This window comes from Rissa tridactyla, chromosome 11 (genome assembly GCF_028500815.1).
Source record: "Rissa tridactyla isolate bRisTri1 chromosome 11, bRisTri1.patW.cur.20221130, whole genome shotgun sequence".
NCBI lineage: Eukaryota > Metazoa > Chordata > Aves > Charadriiformes > Laridae > Rissa > Rissa tridactyla.
Window position 1 is genome coordinate 8600771 of NC_071476.1, and position 20278 is coordinate 8621048.

General features: G+C 40.9%; 1 protein-coding gene across 4 annotated transcripts in view; it reads right to left on the reverse strand.

The window, feature by feature from the left end:
• Window positions 1-20278, reverse strand: part of RAPGEF6 (Rap guanine nucleotide exchange factor 6) — a 132120-nt gene that overhangs the window by 89790 nt on the left and 22052 nt on the right. For all 4 annotated transcript variants that reach the window (XM_054217220.1, XM_054217218.1, XM_054217219.1 and 1 more), the window contains exons 2-5: window positions 16261-16331; window positions 15596-15652; window positions 14240-14323; window positions 957-1026 (exon numbers count right to left, since the gene is read on the reverse strand). In XM_054217220.1, the coding sequence (XP_054073195.1) occupies window positions 957-1026; window positions 14240-14323; window positions 15596-15652; window positions 16261-16331 (282 nt within the window). The remainder of the gene's footprint in view (window positions 1-956; window positions 1027-14239; window positions 14324-15595; window positions 15653-16260; window positions 16332-20278) is intronic.

Sequence of the window (20278 nt, forward strand, 5' to 3'; positions counted from 1 at the left end):
ACAGGACATCTCCACGGCTGCTAGTGTATTGTAAGAATTCAATTTCTCACAGAGGCTGATATTCACATACTCAATGAGTAAGAGACATCATCAAATATTAGTTGTAGTGTTACTGTATCTAGATATAAGGAAGCTCAATCAACCGTGGTTTGGAAATCTAAGCCTGCTTAACAGGCACGTGGCTTCTCAGAACAACAAACACTTTTATTCCAGATCCATTAGCACCATCTCATAATATCAAAGTTGAAGAGATGTTCCCGAGTCCCCAGCCACACTACGAGGGTCCCCCATCAGTCTGCACTACGGAAAAGCAACTCTAATATTCCAGCTCCTCCCAGCGCGTGTGCATCAGCCTGGGAAGAACTGAGTTACAACCTGGAAGTACACACGGACTTGGCGATATCAGGAAGGATTCTCAAGAAGCAGGAGGAAAGCTGGACATGGGAAAGGTCGATGACAACTAGGTTGAAAACCTCATCCTTCAAGCTTGGCTAAGCTTTCCTGTTCCTTCTCCTCTTGCCTAAACACCTTCACACCGCCTGGAAGTGCAAAGGCTGGGGGTGTGGGGGCCTTTCCTCCAGCCCCAGCAGGGCTGCCACGGCTCAGAGAAAGCAATGAAAAGGGGGCAGGGGTGTAAACAGAATATCTAAGATAGCGGTCTGTCATTGCCTGACTCAGGAACGCTCAACTCAGCCGTAACTGGTAGGCTTTTGAAACTCAAGTAAACATAATTTCAGAAAGAATGACCTAATCATCATCATCATTTACCCATCTAGATTGAATTTACATAGCTATTGCTGTTACGATAGCAGCCATAGGTATAATTGAAATCAAGGCAATTTTGCTGCAATTTTATAGAATACTTTACAATAAGCTTTCGGCTACAGAACAGAAAGAATTTGCTGAAACCAGCAATAGATTTAAATACATTTGAAAAAAAAAAAAATCTGTCTTACCACAATCATTTCTGAAGGCTCCAATATGATACATTCGCATCCTCGCTTTCCTCCAGACTGCTTGCCAAAACTGGAGTGGGATGGGGAAAAAAGCAAATGAAAAAGAATGAGATGAACAGCCCATTTCACCTTTTCAGTAATAAAAATAAATTTACACTAGCGCATGTTACAATATCCTTAAAAACAAAAAAGGACAAAGAAAAATTGATTAAAACTATTGTATGAGAAATTCTAAACAGATAGTACCATTATCATAATTTTTTTTCATTTACTCAGCACCTCTCATCGTAGCCTGCTATGTAAAGCCTAGAGATAAAGAATGTTTTTGTAAAATCATTATTACTTGCAGATACTCAAAACCACTCACAATGCATTTTGGTGTTGACAAGAAAACATTAGTAAATGTTAATTAAGCATTAAACAGGTTTTGTAAAAACAAATATACATAAATTCCAAAACCTCAGAAGTACTTCTTTGCACACAGCATTTTTAATGAGATTTCCCTCAACTCCACATCGCCCCTTCATCCTCCCCACAGACGGGGGGACAGAGAACAACTTCTCTAAAACTCAGCCTTAACTTGTGGCCACTGTCTGTACATTGCTCCTTGTACCATCACAAGGAGCATTTCATCACAACGAGTTCTGTTTAAAAAAATACGAAAAAAAACCAAATGCAAGACAATGTGACGGGCAGTGTAATACACCGACTAAGGGAAGAGGCTAAAAGCAACTTGATGCAACTCCAAAGTGCGATTACCCTCAGGGCACCTAAGCAGCAAGGTGACTTTAGGGGAATCGTCTCCGGAGAAGGTCCATGCGAGCAGATCTGAGGGTGCTGGAACTACCAGCAAAAGCAGAGCTGAGCTAGGTACTGCTGGGGGGTGTGACAGACCAATAACCTCTTAAATCACTTGATTTGTGACCGTAGTAGCACCTGGAGTTGAACTTAATATGTGAAGCCAGATATTTTCGTCTTCACTACAGATTTATTACCTTCAGTTAGGTACGCTCGACATATCTCACTCAGCCGAGCGCACGTGAAAGCGATCCCATACAGATGTCAAATTAGAAGAAAAAAAACCACAACTTCCTTGATTACCAGCAGGGCGGCTGGATTAGCAGTTCAGCAGTTGTAGCTGCTGTGTTACAAACTCGGACTGTCAGCAGCAATCACGCTTTAACACGTACCAGCAGGTGAAGTAACTGAAGAATCCGTTAACTCAACGCAGATTAATGTGTGAATTAGAGGAGGCTTAGACAAGTGTGGAGACAAATCCTAAAAAAAAGTGGGTCAGCTCCATCTGCTTTCCCTAAGGTTATGTTGAGAAAGTGCATCGGAAACACCAGCCACACAGAACACGGGAGTTACACACACGGTCACCTCCACAGCGGGGATCCACTGAGACACAACTGCTTTGGAGAACGCGTTTAAAAGATTCGTGCTTATAAACTACCCAGTAGGGGAGCCTGCAAAAACTTTTGTAGGATACCTGCGTTTTCAGGGAAGGAATTTAAGCACCTAAACCGTGAACTTACTCAAGCGAAGCTTCAGATCATTCCAACAAGGCAATTATCAGTGTAGTCTGGTTAGGATAAAGTATTACAATTAACAGGAGCATGGCAGTTTAAACTGTCAAGTTTTGATGTTGCTAATGGCCTACTTTAAAAAAAAAAAACCACACACCTTTAAAATTACATGATTGCTATGGAGTCATAAACGACAACTGAAATTTTCTCACCCCGTGCTAGAGCGGGCCAGAGAAGCACAAGTTTCACACGAAAAACTGGCATTTTCACACATCTATAGTAAGCAACTCCTAGCTAAAATTTTCATGCCTTCTTTCATGCTTTTTCCACACCGCATGCAATCCAGGCATGACAGTCTTGTGTATTTGCAACACATCAAAAGAAGGGCCAAACTATTCTGACTATTACACCAAAGTTAATTTAGTTCAGAAAATACAGAAATGTCATTCTTCATGTATGCTCTAACTTAAAGGCAAACTGAAATTCGACGTTATGATTTTTCCACAAACCAAAACAAAACCAAGTTTGCTGAGGTATCGTTTACCATTGCAAAAAAGAAGTTAAACAGTTCTAATTCTATTCCATACAATAGAAAAATAAAGACAATAGATGGGGTTTTTCCAAACAAAGTTCTAAAGGAATTACGTGCAACTGGAAGATTTGGGTTTTGCAGCTTTTTAAAACAGAAGTAATCGTTATCAGTTTTATCACAAAATAGATTACTGCTATTGCGATATCCCCAGCAGTTCGGAAAAAGCTACATTTTTCTGCTGCAGGTTGCTCAAGCACAGTATTTTTATTGTATAACAACAATATACCAAACTACTGGAGGTTGCTTTCTTTTTGTTTTGTTTTACATAAACACATCCATGAAATTCAGCTACTGTCAAGCTCCCCTCTGCTTATGGTGCAACATTTGCTAATTAAGTAATGGCAGTAAACAATAACGCTAGGAAGAACACTGCCATCACTTTAACAAAGGTCAAGCTCTCGGCACTATCATTTCTGGTCCATCAAGCACTTCACAACAACCCAACACTCAGAGAAGGATTATGTTCCAAAGACAAAACCCACCCTTCGAATCCTAAAGAATAAACTACTCATATTTACAAGTCAGTAGGTCAAGTTTAATTATTTCCTGGCGCACATCATGGGATGTTTTATCGATTAAACCACAACAGAGCTCCTTCACAAAGAAGGGGCGTCAACATTCCCAGCCATGTTTTTAAAATACCAATTTCTAGCATTCTTCTTTATTAACATACGCAACGTGTTGGAGCAACATGGATTTTACCTTTCTTAATGACTTGTTCCATATTTTTTTTCTAGAATACAAATGATAGAGAAGCCACACATTTACGAGGTTTGCTGACATCAGTGTATTTCACTAACCGGCCAATTTTCATCAGAACAATGTTCATTCCTAATTGTCTTGTAAAATTACACAATGAAATGCGTAGAATAAACAGAAACTCATCTCCGAAACCATTCACCAGGGAAGACTCTTTCTTCAGCAGTAACCTCCACTTGCATTAATAACAGGCAACAAGAAAATAGTAGCAAATATGTAAGCAAAGAGGTACAAGTTTGCTTAACTGATAGAAGGTGGTAATGTATGACATTTGCCACAAATTTTTTTTTTTTTTTTTTTTTTTTAAAAGACCATTCATGAACATTGAGGTTCAAATACTTGCCATATTGGTTTATTGTCACAGAATAGAGTCTTAACTAATTCAGGCAAATACATTAGGAAAAACTGAAACCAGCCAGAAGCAGCGTGGCGTGCGCACCCACGGGAAAGAGAGGGGAGGCTGGGGAGGAGCAAGCAGTAGCGTCAAAGGCCCACAGTCACCTAAATCTGCTTTGAAGTGATGGTTAAAGTCCTTGTGGGAATTTTAGGTAATCAGCAGGTTTTTTTTTTGTTTTGTTTTTTTTTAAGAAATAATTTCAAGCATTACATTAATTAATAACGAGCATTGCAACAGTAAAAAGACAGCATAATTAGGATTTGGACACCTAGTCATGTCTAGTATTAAACCTGGAATCTTCTAGTTAATAGATGTTTATATTAGAAAAATAAACAGTATAGTACTTACAAAGGTCTGAAAACACTCACTTAAGAGATTAATTGATTTCAGTACGAAAACACAAGAGTATGTTTGGAAATGGAAAAGGTTAAGTTGAAGAAAACTTTGGAAATGGAGGAGGCAAAATCCTTTCAGAAAGACAAGAGCAAACTTTCATGCTGAGCATTCCTCCAAAGCAGAAGGAACATTTCTGTGACAGCAAACTATTCCGATAAGTCTTTATAGTCAGTCATTTAACACACACCCAAATCTAAAATATGCTCCTTCTCAAAGAAAGGAGCTCAGAGGAATTGTACATCTGATTCTGGAAGCGATCAGGCTATCTTTTCTTTTGGGATTAATCCATCCTTTAGCTGTGAAGCCAAGAACACGCAGTGTTTCTTGCAAGACCTGCCATCCCTTCATCTTTCAGCACTGCTTATCCAACTCAGCACTTCAACAGACCACCAACATTCCCAGGAGACCGCAGCCATGGAAGCCACGTCGTGGGGCCGGGTTTGCTCCCTGGGGAGGTACAACCCCATTTCAGGTGGCCACCAGCACCTCCGCTTCCAAACCAGCAGCTTCTCCAACCTAAACACATCCCGAAACACCAAGTCCTCTTACGTGGTGAGATACAGAAGAAAACTGTGAAAGCCTCACTGAGGTTCAGCATGTTACCCGCACCTTACTGCTTTCAAGCAGAGTGGGAAAAATAATCCCACTAAGAATTTAAACTAATACAAATACCGAAAGTATGAGACAACAAGAAACTAATGTAAATTAAACTCTACTTACAATACAGTAAAAACCTATGTCAAAGGACATACTACCAAAGGCATAACCACTAAAGTTTTAAATAATCCAACAATTAAAATTTTGCTTGATCTGTATATTTAATCACACATATTTTAACAGGGTCTTAAATTTAACATCATTATTCTATAGCTTCCCAGTACAGAAGCCCAGAAAATTCAGTACTATAAACTACATTACACTTTTTTTATTATTATTATTATTTATAATTTTATTGTACGCTTCTGTCACTTAATATTCATCTATTGCATCTGCATCATTAATTTGCAGACACTCACTCACTGGCTTGCAACACTGTCACGGGGAAAAAATGTCTTCCACATACCAAAGGCGGCTTTGTTTACCCTTGATTTATGGATGCCTCATTTGCAAGAAACCTTGTTTTCCTCCTGATTCACTGCTATTCATAATTAAAAATGCTTAAGCAGCTGCATCATGGGAGAAAGGAATGTAAGTTAAACTGACACAATATCCTATACCAACCACTAATGGGCGCTGAGGCCGCAGGACGGGACTAGAGCTATGGAGATGTAAAAGCTCAGAACTGCAAATAACGCGGGTCTCGGGATCAGCCGTTTCCCCCGGTTCATCTGTCCCTTCTCCGCTGCAGGATTTCCTGCTTTGGGATTTGAGAACACTCCCGTTTTCAAACTCATACCCGCTCCCCAAAATACTGGAAGGCGTTAAAACTTCTTTAAGGCACTGGAGCTGTTAGAACAAACCTTACTTTTACAAAGCAAACCACTTGGAAAAGCCTCCAACATCGCATATTCTGAACTAATAGAGTAGTTCCTTAAACAGGATGCACACAACACTTACAGCTTTCTAAATACAAATGTTTAAAAGCGCGCAATATCCAGCTGTTAAGCCACCTGAGTATTTGGTGCTGAAACACATCTGGAATTTCAAGACTGACAAATTTCAGGAATGGCAATCGCATTTAACTTGAGAATTTCTTGCTATCAGTATGCTGAAGTTAGTCATTACTGATGGTTTCTTGTTATTTCCTCAAAATACAGTACATACTTGAAAGGTAAAAAACACAGCCTGTCCTGTAGAGCTTTCAGCCTACAAACAGATGGAGGCTGAGACTAAATGCCTTATTACTTGTTTGAACACTAATTAGCAGGCATCTTCAAATTCACAATATCCTACGACGTCCTGAAACAGTATTTCCAGATATTTCATGCATCAAAGCCTTTAACGATGAGGCGTCAGGCACTAAGATTTGTTCTGCATTTTCCAGGAACTACAAAATCATAACTTATCCTGGCTGTAGAAGTTGGTATCAATAATTCACAGTTATCTGTGGTTGTCGATAACGCTATCGGCAGTAATGCTTCCTACTGTATGTCACGTAGGACTGGGCTAGAACCCCGATATACCAGTTTACCAGTATAACAAACAAAGGGTTTGCAGTTTTCGGCAGCTATTTTGTTCTTATGAATATACTTGTCTCTCAAACTGCCTGTCTGCCTGTCAGGCTGCTCTCAGGAAGATGAAGACAAATTGTACTTTTTGCCACTGGGAAGAGAAGCCCGTGACCCCGCAATTCCAGGAACCTGGCTGGGTTTCTCCAATGCAAATACATTTTGCGTCCAAGTGCACAACTTGGCCTGGAAGTGACAGGTTGCATAAGAAACAGACATATTGTTTGGGTTTTTTTAATAGATTAAAATGGTTTGTTGTTTTTTGGTTGTTTTTTTTTTCCCCACAAGTCAGGGCTTACCCTTCATTTGAAAAGCATTTCATTTTTCCTCTCCCCACTCAGATCCAAGATTAAATCCATTCAGCCACCACTGAATGTACTATACCAGAATATTGTAAGTGAGTGCCTTAGAACAGCCATTAGTAGTCTTAAATCCCGATCTAAAAATGCAATTTTACGGTTAAATTCCTTGTCATAGGCTGGGAAGTACCAAAGAAGGGAAAAGCTGCGGAGCTGCATGCTGGGCAGTCACCCAGCCGCAGACAGAGAAGGCAGAATCTGCCCTTCTTACACTGCAGTGGTGGCAGATGACTGTCATCGACACAGAAATCCTCACGGGAACAACGTGTTTTTCTGGGCACCTGCATGGAGGTCTTAATTCCTCTTGATTTTTCTCCAATTGGCCATAATTTGAAAGTCTGACGGAGAGCCCCTCGGCTGCCTTTCAGGAGCACGCAGAGGGACAGCCAGCACGGAGCCCCCAGAGCCCGTGCCGCAGCATCTCCCATTGCGCCACAAGCTGCTGAGCAGCCCCAAACGCGCTCCAGATGCAAAGCTGAGTAAGGAGATGGGGAAAAAGAGTTACATGAGCACAGACCTAAAGTTTCAGCAAATGCAGGTGGCGGGGTTTTCAAGATACTCTGCTGTGCAAGTTCTGAGCATTTCAAAGTAACTTGATTATAAAAATACTGGAACACTTAACTCCATCAGAAAATGGTTTAAAGGAAACCTGAAACTACAAGATACAAGGCTGAATGCAAAATACCCATTTCAATTAATGCTCAAGTCATCAAAAACCATTTTTGCATTAGCTCTCAGTAACAACAACATTGAGCAGGTTTCTCTCTTAAGCTTGCTGAAAGTTTTAACTTGGAATGATTTTGGACACTGCAGAACAAGCTTCATGATTTGCAGGCTGCAAGCTCAAGATGTCTATACTAATTACCTTACGCGCCGAACACCATGATGCTTTGAGGCAGCCTGGATCTTACCGACCACCTTCTGTGAAGCTGCGCAGCTATTCCAGCCCACGTGACTACAGTCTCAAAATTATGTTTTAGATATAAACAAACCGCACATTACCCTTTGCTTCCAATTTCACCTCTCTTGGACTTCTTTAGTTTAGCCAATGAAAAACTATTTCTGCGGTGCGATCAGCATCCCCTGCACTCTATAAAGCCTCTGCAGGGCAGCTGCTGTGAGACATTCTGAACAAAAGCAAGTTACTGGGGGGACAAACGTGGACAAGATTATTTGGTCATTTAGCTGTGACAAGTCTGAATACAGCCTTTCTTCATTTTGTACTCTTTTGGCTTTCTGAGAAGACCGATCCATGGCTCTTAGTTTGCAACACCTTCCCAAGAGCAGCACCCCCAGGAGGAGGAATGGCCTTTGGGGGAGCAGGACACACGGCCTCTCGCCAGCGCCTTGCCTCTTCTCATCCACCGTCCTGCTTCCTCCGAGTATTTCCGTCACAGCACAAGCACTGCCAGAAGGATTTCAATAGGAACAAGCATATCTGAATTCATTAGTTTTACAAAATACACGTATTGGTAGCATTCCCAAGCTGTATTACGGCGTTACCAGCTGTCAGACAATGCTGCAAGTCACAGCCACCACTTCCAGAAATACCCAGGGAACTCAGCACCTCATCCAGAGCCACAGATGCACTGAATAACCACCGCTGCCTATCTATCTGGTCTTGATAAGCACAGGGATGTAAGCCTAAAGATGTCATCTTGACAGCAGAAAAATAGTCTACAACAGTCAGTCACAAAGAGCTTTGAAGCCTGAAGCAAACACAGATTGACGGAGTATCGTGCTAAGACCTCTGCAATTTTTACAGTCACACAGAGGGTAAATTTAAATTACAATTGTTTCAGCCAGCATCACAATTCAGAACCTTATCGGCACCTGCAAGTTTGTAAAAAATGATGTTTATTGTACACCAGCAGCAGACGGGCACACATTCGTATCTAGCCCTTGGCAGGTGACGAGGCAAAGCCAGATCCCACACTACAGCCATCGGGACTCAAACGGCAGAGACTGGGACGAGAAAGAAGAGGAAGAGCAAAGGCTAAAGGAGCCCTGGGACAGAGCTCGGATACAGCAGGTACACGCTAAGCAGAGAGCGGTATTTAAGAAAGTTAAACCTGGGAGGGAGGATGAGTGGGAGAACAATGCCAGTATAGCTCTTACTGACAGGAGCGGGGAGTGCAGGAGCTCCGAGCTGCTCATTTGTTCCTTCAGTCAATGGCACCAATTCACCAGAGTTTGCAGAAAACAGCACTACAGGTTTTACCAGTAAAACTGAACTAGTTTAAGATGATACATTCAAGGTATAAATATATTTGAAAATGAAGTTACAGACATCAAAATTTAAAGACTTCTAAAATACAAAAAAAAATTAAGTTTTGCAAATTGCAAGTCTTTAATCCTGCATTCTTATTTACCAACGTTGACGGGCCAGTAAAAGCACAGAATTTTCTGTGCTTCTGGTACTTCACATAGAATGGACTGAAACAGTATTAACAGTCACAGTAAGTTTCAAAAGATATTAAAATATTGTTATTCACAAATATTAATAAAAAACAAGCTAAAATAATTTCAACCCAAGCCATTGTTCATAACGCAAGACTGGAGTTCCTCTTTCATTATGACTATTTTCTTGATCCAAGCATTCGCGCCTTCTCCTTTTACCCAAGAATAGAAAGAGAAATGGCTTATTGAGTCACAGACACGTCTACAACTCTCGTGAAAAGATACCACAATACAACCGTGAGTCCATTTTGGATAAAGTAAGTGGTTTTAGCCAAGAAATGCACTACCTGAACAGGACAATGATTCTGATTCCAGTTTTCTCCACTTGTGAGATTTTGGAAGGGCTGTCTGAATTTCTTGGAAGGGCTCAGAAAAGTGTTTGTTTTTAATAATACTGTATCTTGAATGTTTCGAGACTTTGTATTTTTCCCTTGGAGGTTCAATTCTCACAGCTGTAGGAGGCTGTCATCCACATAATTGGCTTCAAAAGTTCCTCCAGGCCCTTGATATATTTCCTATGGTTAATCTTGCTGTGAGTAATCTCCTTCAAACATCCTATTCACATGAATTATCTTGATTAACAAGCAAGGTTAACACAAAAACTCTTTAACTTGCTGACATGATTTTCCTTCCACAAAATCCGTCAATCCTGTTCTTTTGTTCCAGCCAGCGCTTTCATGTTAGACACAAATTCCTTTCCTACTATGCCAAATCTATCGACAAATCCATTCTCCAGGCAGTAGGGTAATCAAGGTTATGCCATCTTTGTACACAATATTACTGATTGATCTGCTTCTTCCCTTAAAAAAAAAAAAATCTTACAGGGCTTTTCTCATCATGATCATCAGTGTCAGAATACTGCATAGAATTTTCATATCTGGATGTAAGTTTTACTCCTCCAATTTTTAAGCCGATTTCTGAATTACAGCCCGCACACAAGTTCATGCAGGTTGAACAAAAAGCCCTTCTGAAGCACAGTGCGGCACAGCCCACAATATTACTCATTTGAATACTTATAGAAAGTCAAGAAAGCAGTGACTGCCCACCTTCTTACGCTTCTGTGGAGCTATGCCTCTTTCAGGTTTGAATCTACAGAATATTTTATTTCAAAAAGATCTGCAAAAGAAAGTTAAGGTTTCTCTGAAGCTCTGTTGACTCTGAAACTACTGAATGGCAGACAGCGGATGGAACAAGGAATGCAAAAGAAGGAGAACTTAACCAATGCCTTAACCAGGTTAAGTTTACAATTGTCTATTAGGTCTCCTCCTACCTGTCAAGCTAATCATGGGGCAGATGACAGAAAAAGAACAAGTATTGTGAGGAGGTACCAAGAAACAATCAGTAAGTCATCATCACTTTCCAGTCTTATTTATGGAGACTGAAAGTATCTCGCTAACAATCAATTCTAACAGCAGTTTCTAATATAATTATTAAACAAAAGTTGCCATGCAGTTAGTTTACAACACAATCCTGAATTCTGAAGAATGACTGCCAAATAAAACAGATTAAAAACAACTTTAGAAGAAAGTGGGGCCTTAAAACCCCCTATTGCCCAGGAAACTAGCTTTCTCTAACTGAAAAACACCAGTATCCTGCTTCTCATATTTTATAAAAAACCGTTCCAGTATTCCCAGCAAAGAACCCTACATTTCTTTAAATATGAAGTGTTTGTCAAATGCTCCAGGGGACAAACATAAAATTGAAATTCCTATGTCGACATTACAGAGGGATAACTGAGGAGTGGGGGGTGTTACGAAGTATACACAAGGATTGAGTTTCAAACTGGAATCCATTTGCCAACTATTATCTGTTTTACAAAATGCCTCCGTCTACCCAGTTCTTCCAAAACGACAGTTATTCAAGTCTGGCTCTTGACCTTTTCAAAGCACTAGGAGGCCTCCAGATCAAAGCCGAATTTCTCATCCTTGGTAGTTATTGCCCTCCTCACATTAAGGATTTATTTTGGTCCTCATCCATTTTCCCCCAGGACATCTCAAAGCCATCACCAGTCTCCTGCAGCACTTCTGCCCAGGTGACACCTGGGGACACCCGTCCCCAACCTCGCTCACCTCAGCTCATGTGTTGACACATCTGTACTGTATATTCAACAAATCAAACAGGTTGGCTTTAAGTCTACCAAAAACCTAACCGGCTGGAAGGATGCCTCCATTCATCCTTCAGCAATCTCGGAACACTTCAAGCGTGGTTTTCTTTTCATTCCCTACACCTGCCCACCACTTTCCCATGATGATTTACACCTAATGGTATACTGTGGGTCATTTCCACTGTTACAGCTTACACAAAAGTTAAAAAAAAAAAAAAGCCACACCCAAACAAACAGCCAACTTGTTTTTGTTTCCTATCAAAAATAATAGCTTGGCAATACCCAAGGCAGTGAGAATGAAGGCAATGCTGTGTTTCCTTACAGATGTGTATTTACACCTCCTTTCAAAATGACTCACATAATCAGGAACTTGGTTGGGGACAAGGAATAATGCATAACATTAAATATTACTTCAAATGAAATTAAAATGCTGCTAATTACAGTTACAAAAGAATACTACTAAATTATCCAAGGCCCTGTTTCATATGAAAATAATCTGTAAATGATTGGTGACTCTGCAGTGCCCTCAATTAAAAACGTTATATGAGGTATTCAGACCAGGGAAAGTAAGTTTATACCACTGTTATAGGGCACTTTTAAAAAAAAAAAATCAAGAAAGCATTATATTCTAAATTATAACTTGAGTTTGGACAATGCATTGTTTGATTTGAATGAAAGGGAAAGCAACCTGTGCTCTTCATTCCCCTGTTCCCCAGCCCCAGGGAAGAGTTTACAGGTGGCCCCAAAGTCAAAAGCAGTGGGGGAAACAAAAAGATTCAAAGGTTTTCAGCATCTAACTGAAAACTAACATTAGTTTTCTAACTGTACTTGTGTGCATTTCTCCTTCAAAACTTCAGCACAAAGTTCCTCCTAACATTTGAATTTTTCATTTTTTGGCCCCTACTGCAATGAAGACCTGGACAGGGAACAACCTGGCTGTCCAGAGGAGTGCAGTCTCTTCCTTTTCCCGTGATCTCACTACGTAAGGGGATAATAAACCCCAGGGACCACCCCGGGTACACTGTAACCTGCCACACTTTCATCTAACAGAACCCTGGCACCCTTTCACCACCTAGCACCTATTTTCCCTCATTATCCATAATAGAACTAGCACCATCAGATGTGTTTTGCCTTTTTTTTTTTTTTTTTTAAAAAAAAGGCACGAAAAACCTTAATGAGGAGTTTAAGTGACATTCCTCAAATTCAGCAATAATTTTATCTAGGTTTTATGCAAACGTCAACTTGCCACGTCCTCACTTCTGGCACTACTGAACTTCAGTCACTCAAGGAGCATTAAGAGTTTGACACCCAGCCTGCAGCTAACCAAGAACAGAGTTGAAAAATTCAGTTCTACATGTTCCTATTAGTACTTCATGTGAAATTCAAGTATATGTAAATGTATTTCAGACGGAGTTGACACTTTTAAGTCTATCAGCTCATGGTCAACTCATGCTGAGTAAAGCCCAGCCGAATAATGGGAGTTTCACAGACCCCTCGGTACAGGTAATTTTGAAGAAAGGGAAGACATTTACATTAAGTTGTATCTGCTCTTTATCAGTCTCATTGCGCTGTTCCGGCCAGAAGGGAAGCAGCCCCACTCCAGCCCGGCACCGCGGGGAGTGGAGCCCGCTGGAGAGCACCACAGCGGCGGTCACTGCGGCAGGGGGCCAGCGCCCTGCTGCCCATGGGAGATGGAGCCCATCACAGAGCATCACACAGGGTGAAAGCCTTTATTTTGTTTGATAAGAGGCACCCGCACTTTCATTAATCTCATCAAAAACTATCCCAACTGGGTACGAAGGCAAGTCTAAATTTGTATTTTTATTTTTTTTTTTAAACCACTCCTGCCTAGCCTACAAGTGTGGCTTGAATACAAGTAATGTACAGCTTCAAGAGATAGTAAAGTAAAATTTCTGAGTGATGTAGGAGGTCAGGCAGAGTATTACAGTGCAGCAAGGGCCAGCTCAAGTCAAATACTGTGCTTCAGTGAGAGCTTGTCACAACAGTCACCGTGGTTCAGCTGAGACGCAGCCAGACGCCTGTCATCTGCTCTCTGTAACCGATGCTGCTGCCTCCGTCCTCTTCCTTCCCACAAAAATCGTATCTGCCATTAAATACAGCCTCCAACCAAACAGTAGAAGCTGCATGATATACAGTCATGTATTTTGAGACAGGGGACTCTGTACAAACCAGTTACACAACGGGAATTATTCAAAAAGCCCCTAGTTAACAAGGTAATCACAAGTTCTCTTCTAAACTTAAAAAGCCAAACGAGATTTAAAAACCACGAAGTGCAGTATTTCACCCAGAAATTTCAACACACAGGGAAAGTGAAAGGTAATTTAAATGAATTTAGCAGAACATTTCTTCCACTATCAAACTTTAGAAAACAACATAATGAAAAAATTATTTTAAAATTGTGAAAAAATTACAGTAACATCAACACATAAGAAAGCATTTCTTAAAAAAAGAGATCTTACCTGACCTTAAATAGTAATAACAACAACAACTTCACGTACCTGCAAGGTGGTAAAAACATGGAATCCTTCATGAGCACAGATCCAGAAAGCAGTATATACCAGCATCTTGCAATAGTTTCTGAGCTATAAGAAAAAAAATCATTGATATATCGACTTTCTTCTTACAGCAACTCAAAAATACATTATCCAAAATGTTATTGGAGTAAAACAATGATCTACCACCCTACCAGTCCGGTATGCAGACTGTAAACCTAAGAACTTTCATTGAACAGTACCAAGAAATAACTTTTTAAAAAACATATATATGCATCCAGAATGTTTCTTACACCTTTCAATTTGACATTTAAGTCAACTTAAAAATATATTTTATTAAAATGAAATTGTTAATTTTCAGTAAAAACATTTCACTCCAGTGCAAGTGTACATAAAGCTACAAATACAGGGAAATCTGTATTCCGTGCTAAAGTCGATTAGCAACTCCACACGGACAGTAATATTACACAGACCTGTGAAGTGTTACGGATAAAATACAAGACTCCTACATCCGAGTCCTGCTTCACATTCCTCCATCTCTGCACTCACACCGCGCACACGTGCGGCACTGTCTGCGCAGAAGTTACCGTGCTTTACAGCAGGAGGTTTTGCCTCTGCCTAGAGCGCTGCCTTGACGCTTCCCAGCTACAGCCTAACATCATCTTCCTCTTCCAGCACAAAACCCCACAGGTACACACCGACCCCGTACTGGAACAGGGCTGTCACAAACAGCCACCACACACACCCGTTGGTGGCATCTCACTGATTTAGACTCATGTAGCGGAAGGTGTGTCTTACACAGCAACTTAGTATTAACCATGGGAGGATATATATACCATAACGCTAAAATATGAGAAGAAAAAGTGTATTAGCCTCCAAGCAGGAACCTAAACAGAACTCTCAGCTAAAATACTAATGCTAGCAATTTAAAATAGAAGAAGAGATAGTGTTTGAGCTCCATCACTCCTCTGATACAGGATATTCCTACAAAGCAGTCGGGCTCCTCCACTGCAGTCAGTGCCAGCTCCAGGGGAAGAGTGCCACCTACTGAGCTGTCGCCACCACTCCCACCAGCCGCGGAGGTGACACTGCCCACTTTGTCATCGATCTTGCAGGGCACGGACACACCTCTGCTCTCCATGGGTGCCCTGCCGTTCACTCGTGGCCACCTCTCAAGTGTAAGCACCGTACTACTGTCACAACCGCCTCCTGTCAAAGCTTTTAACCACTCTGGCCAGGCTTAAATGTTGTGAAGTCTTATATTTACAATTACGGAAAAAACAAGCGATACATTATAGCATGCAAAACAGGGGGGTTGTTTACACTTCCACTGAAGAACTCCAACAAGGGATACGTACTTACCAAAAGAGAACTTGGTTGCCCTTGTACCTCTCATAGCGGGCACTTGATGACATTATTCTGAGGGAGGAGGAGAAGTTTAATTTCAATTTTAATCCCCAAAGATCATAAGCCATTAATCACCACATTTCAGTAGATTCGCTTTCAGGCTCTAAGACCTCAAATTCAACTATTTTTTTGTTCTAAACAAAGGACGTGCTTAACCATAAAATTCACATTATTACAGTGTTCTTCATTATCCAAATAGATAATATACAGCATGTTCTCTAAGTGTTTAAATCACTCCCACACACTGGAATTACCCATAGCAACAGAACTGAAGGAACTCAAATACTTCCAACGCACTTTTTGTGCTTTGTTGGCCTTCCATTTTATGTATTCTGAGATCATCTGAATGTCTGAAGCATTAAAAAGCTTTTGTAATCTGGAGCTACCATAGGGCACTGTCTACGCAGTCCTTTGTAGACAAACGGGAGTAAGCTCTGCCTTCATTCTTAGCAAAGCTAATTAGTTTAGATGCCACACCATGTTATTGCAATGACTTAACTCAGCAATGGACTTGGCCAATGCTCTGTCACCTCGAAGCGCAGGCTGAAAAAAGCTTTGCTCATCTCCACAAAAATACTGTCACAGATACCAGTTGTGCTATGCCTTTGTATGTACTTTACCTTAGCTGATGTTCCCTGAAATGTGAGAGTATGTCCAGCCCATGAAGGAAAGAATAGATAGTATTTAAGTCCTAAAAAGAAAGAGAGGAAAAAACAAGACATCAATAACTTCATTCACAGCATCTAATCACTTCAGCATTACCTTCTCAGATTCTGCAATAAGTTACACAGATTTACGAGACATTAATTCTAGAGACAAATTCCAATTTACTAGATAGGTCAGGACACAGGCAGACTTGAAGAACCCTGCCTGCACTTAAGCTGTGGAAGTGAAAAGAGTGAAGTCCAATTGATGCATAAGCACTTACCTGAAAAAGATTTATTAGAAGTATCTCTGAAACTATTATTTACATGAATGGATACAGCAGCAAGCAACACGTGGAATGAGCCAAATAGGACAGTCCTATTCATCCGAGCTCAAAAATTGTTGAAACCTTGTAACCCCTCTTTAGAGGGGGTATTTTGCAAAATTACTTTGCTAATAGCCAAGAATCCTAGAGAAAACCTAAACCACATAGTCCAGCCACTATATGTGGTGCAGAGAACTGCAGCACCTTTTCATAGTAAGAGCGTTATGTTTAGAGAGAAAAAGCTGTTTCACTCCTGCCTCAGTTCCTGCTGGTAGCCCTGCTACAAGCCCTGCTCCATCCTGCTACCTCTGACTCAGCCCAGTCCTTGACTAAAGGGAGACCGTTAGAAGTTACTCCAAAATACTCTTTGGCAAAGATGAAGACAATGAAGTTGTAGATTTGTCTCCCACCTCCTGCTACGAAGACTCAGCTTCACATCAGCACCATCCATCAGCAACCGCAGAAGCAAACAAACTTTTTTTTAAGCAGTGATACTAAAACACGAAGATTATTTCACTTTAAAAATTGGACTTTAGATAGAAGCTGTAATTAGGAGATACAGCTGTTTAAACTCCTCACTACACAGGATCCTCTTCAGTCACAAAAATATCTGTGCTGATGGTGCAGACCACATGCCAGGGAAAAATTGCTCACTAGGGCTATTCATCATTTAATTCACTATCCTGAACAGGTGGGCTGCTAGCATTAAATACATGCACAACAAAATCATTATATACCACAGAGCAGTCTCCCCAGCTTGGCCTTGGAAAATATGTTCTGAATTTTCAAGTGCTGCATTTATACAGTGTTTACAAAAGGTAAATCAATATGAATGCGAGCCTCAGAATTTACAATGGATTTACTTTAGAAAAGTTCCTTGGCTCAATAGTCAATGTTTAGAAACGTAACGGATATAGAGTGTTATACCAAATGAAAGGTCATACGTAATTGCAGGCCATGTAAAACCAATAAAAAACTGATTCTTTTTTTTTTTTAAATGTCATTACCAAAATCTATGAAAATTAAACAGAAGGCCTGAATGCTTAACACAGATATTTATAAAGCACCCATTTCACACAGTCCAATCTCATTTTAATCCTCCAACTGTGAATTGCCACAAACTTGATTTTCTTAGTGAAACAGCTAAGAGCACTAGCTATAAACAAGACTCCAAAGACACCACCTGCTTGGAGGTGAACACCAAAGCCTGTAGGAAACAGCAACTGGGTGGCCGAGGGTCACTCCAGGCACCGTATGAGCTCTGTTATGGAGCTCCCCCCCTTTCCGAGCAGGGAACTGCCTTGACTTCACCACCAGAAAGTTTTAGACACAGGAACGCAGCAACAATATCCTCCGACTGTGTAGCATCGTAGTAGTTAATGGTACTTAAAGAATTTTAACAACTGAAATAAAGCCTCTGTGCTCCATTCTCCTGCCTCCTCCACCTGGAGGCCCACCAGGATGGGAGCAGTGAATGCTCTCAACTCCTCTTGATGCTGGGCTACCAGGCAGCCGGGGGGACAGTTAGTATTTGGTGTTACAATTAAACAAGGAAAGATAAATTTTTCCACTCTTCCTAACTCATTGCTTCTATATTCACTTTCCTACATTTGCTGCATTTTCCGATATTTCCTACATATTTTTCTATATAATTTAGTCTAGACTAAGATATAACAGAATGTCTTTAGAATATGTTTTACATCAACAGTTCTATTCTCATTAGTTACAGAAAACTGTAAGCAGAACTGCAAACATATTCATGTTTAATAACAAAGTTTTAAGTTGTGCATATGAAAACCGACCACATCCTTACTTGAGAATTATTCTGTACAACTCCAGAGAGCACAGCCCCTGAGCAGGTTAATTTAGCATGGGCCATCTCCCGCACCCCCCCTGCAGCCAGACTGGCCTAACAGGGCTACTGTACGAACCCACCAGGCTTATTTAGGAGCTTGACAAATAAACAGTTGGTAAATTAAAAATATAAACATTTGTTTAAAGAGATTCACGCCTGGAAAGCGTCCCTCAGCTCAGACTCGTGCTGTTGAGATGTGCGGTGGCAGAGAGAAGAGCTGAGCCACAGCCAAGGGAAGGCAAAGCTTCCTATTCCCCCACCGCAGCAGAAGGCATTTAATTCCAGCCACTATTACCGCTTTAAAGTTGTTAAATGAAACAAGAAACATCATACTGTTCACTACCCAGCCAGGTGACATTTCAGCAGACTAAAGATATTAGCTACTCTTGCATTAGCTTCTATGGGCTGTTTTAAATCAGGATCTGTAACGCTCTTCCTAAAAATAACTGATTTTTAAAGCAATCACCTCTCCTAATTAAGCAGGGCAGGTGATTTTCTCAGGTACCACTGAGCACAAGAGGTAACTCAGATGACATCTCCCAGGAAGGTCCATGGGCTGCCGCTCCTCTGGTGTGCCCAATGTACCCATCCAATGGGTTTTACAGGTCTTGTTAAAATAATGCTTTTTTTTGTTTGTTTAAATATCCGTTATTTAAGGTGAAATTCCTCCTCTCCCTGCCATGCTACTTCCAAGTCTAGCAAGGGAGGTTATGTGCAGCTAATCTAGTCCAGTTTTTCCTAATAACAGGAAAATTTCACATCAATCATACTTTATGAAGTTTCTTCCATTACTCCCATCTCCATTTAAGAATAAATGCTTATAATAGCACTGAAATTATGTTTGAGAGACTACATTTAGAGTCTCGTTTTATATTTTCGCAAGCGAGGAACATGACCATAATTCCCGCGCAGCTGGAGGCAGCGAGCGGCCGATGAGGGGTAGGTGCTGTGGCCACCTCGGGGACAGACACTGCCAGCCAAAAAACCCCCCAGCAGAGAGGAAAGCATTCATTTCTCAAGCTTTGTAAGACGGAAAATAGGATTAAAAGCTGGTATTTTTGAAAATGGATGTACGTTACATCCATTTATAACAGCGGTTATAAGTGGCAGACAAGCACATAACCACAGTACAAAGGGTAGAGATAATTTTCACAGATACCCACTATGAAAAGAAAGGGCTGTAAAAAGATGATGCCAAAGGGCAACAACCAGCCCTACAACAGCAGAACACAAAGTATTTGCTGGAAAGTTACAGACCCTTTACATACCCTGCCCTGTTATCTCTTTACATACTTCTTTCCGCCAAAACTCAAGCGAAACACAATTATCGATGAAAAACAATTTCTCCACATGCCCTAAACTAGGGACCAAGGTCAAAATTATTTTATTTTGTAATCTGTATCTTCAGAACTTTTCGCTGATAATAATAGCTGACACTAAAGCACAGCATGTACCTTCAAATGGTATGCCCACACATATTCTTCAATCTTTGACAGAAAACTACCTTGCCTAGGTTATTTAAGGAGAAATTAACTCCCATTTTCCATCCAACTAGCTAAAAATGCAGCTCCGGTGAGGCAAGGGAAGGAGGGGAACTGGGCAAAGAGCGAAGGGAAGCAGGCAGGAGTTGTTAATCTTGCTGGGAAGGAGGTTTTCTAGACTACAGAGAGTCAAGACGTGAACACTGTGGCTACAGCGATGCCACATCAAGCTGCCCAGAACGGCTTATTTTCTTTGCCTCCAGTTCTCACAGCACGGAGCTCATGAGCAGAAACGCTGTCAGCTGCCACCTCTGCTTAAAAAGCAGGGGACA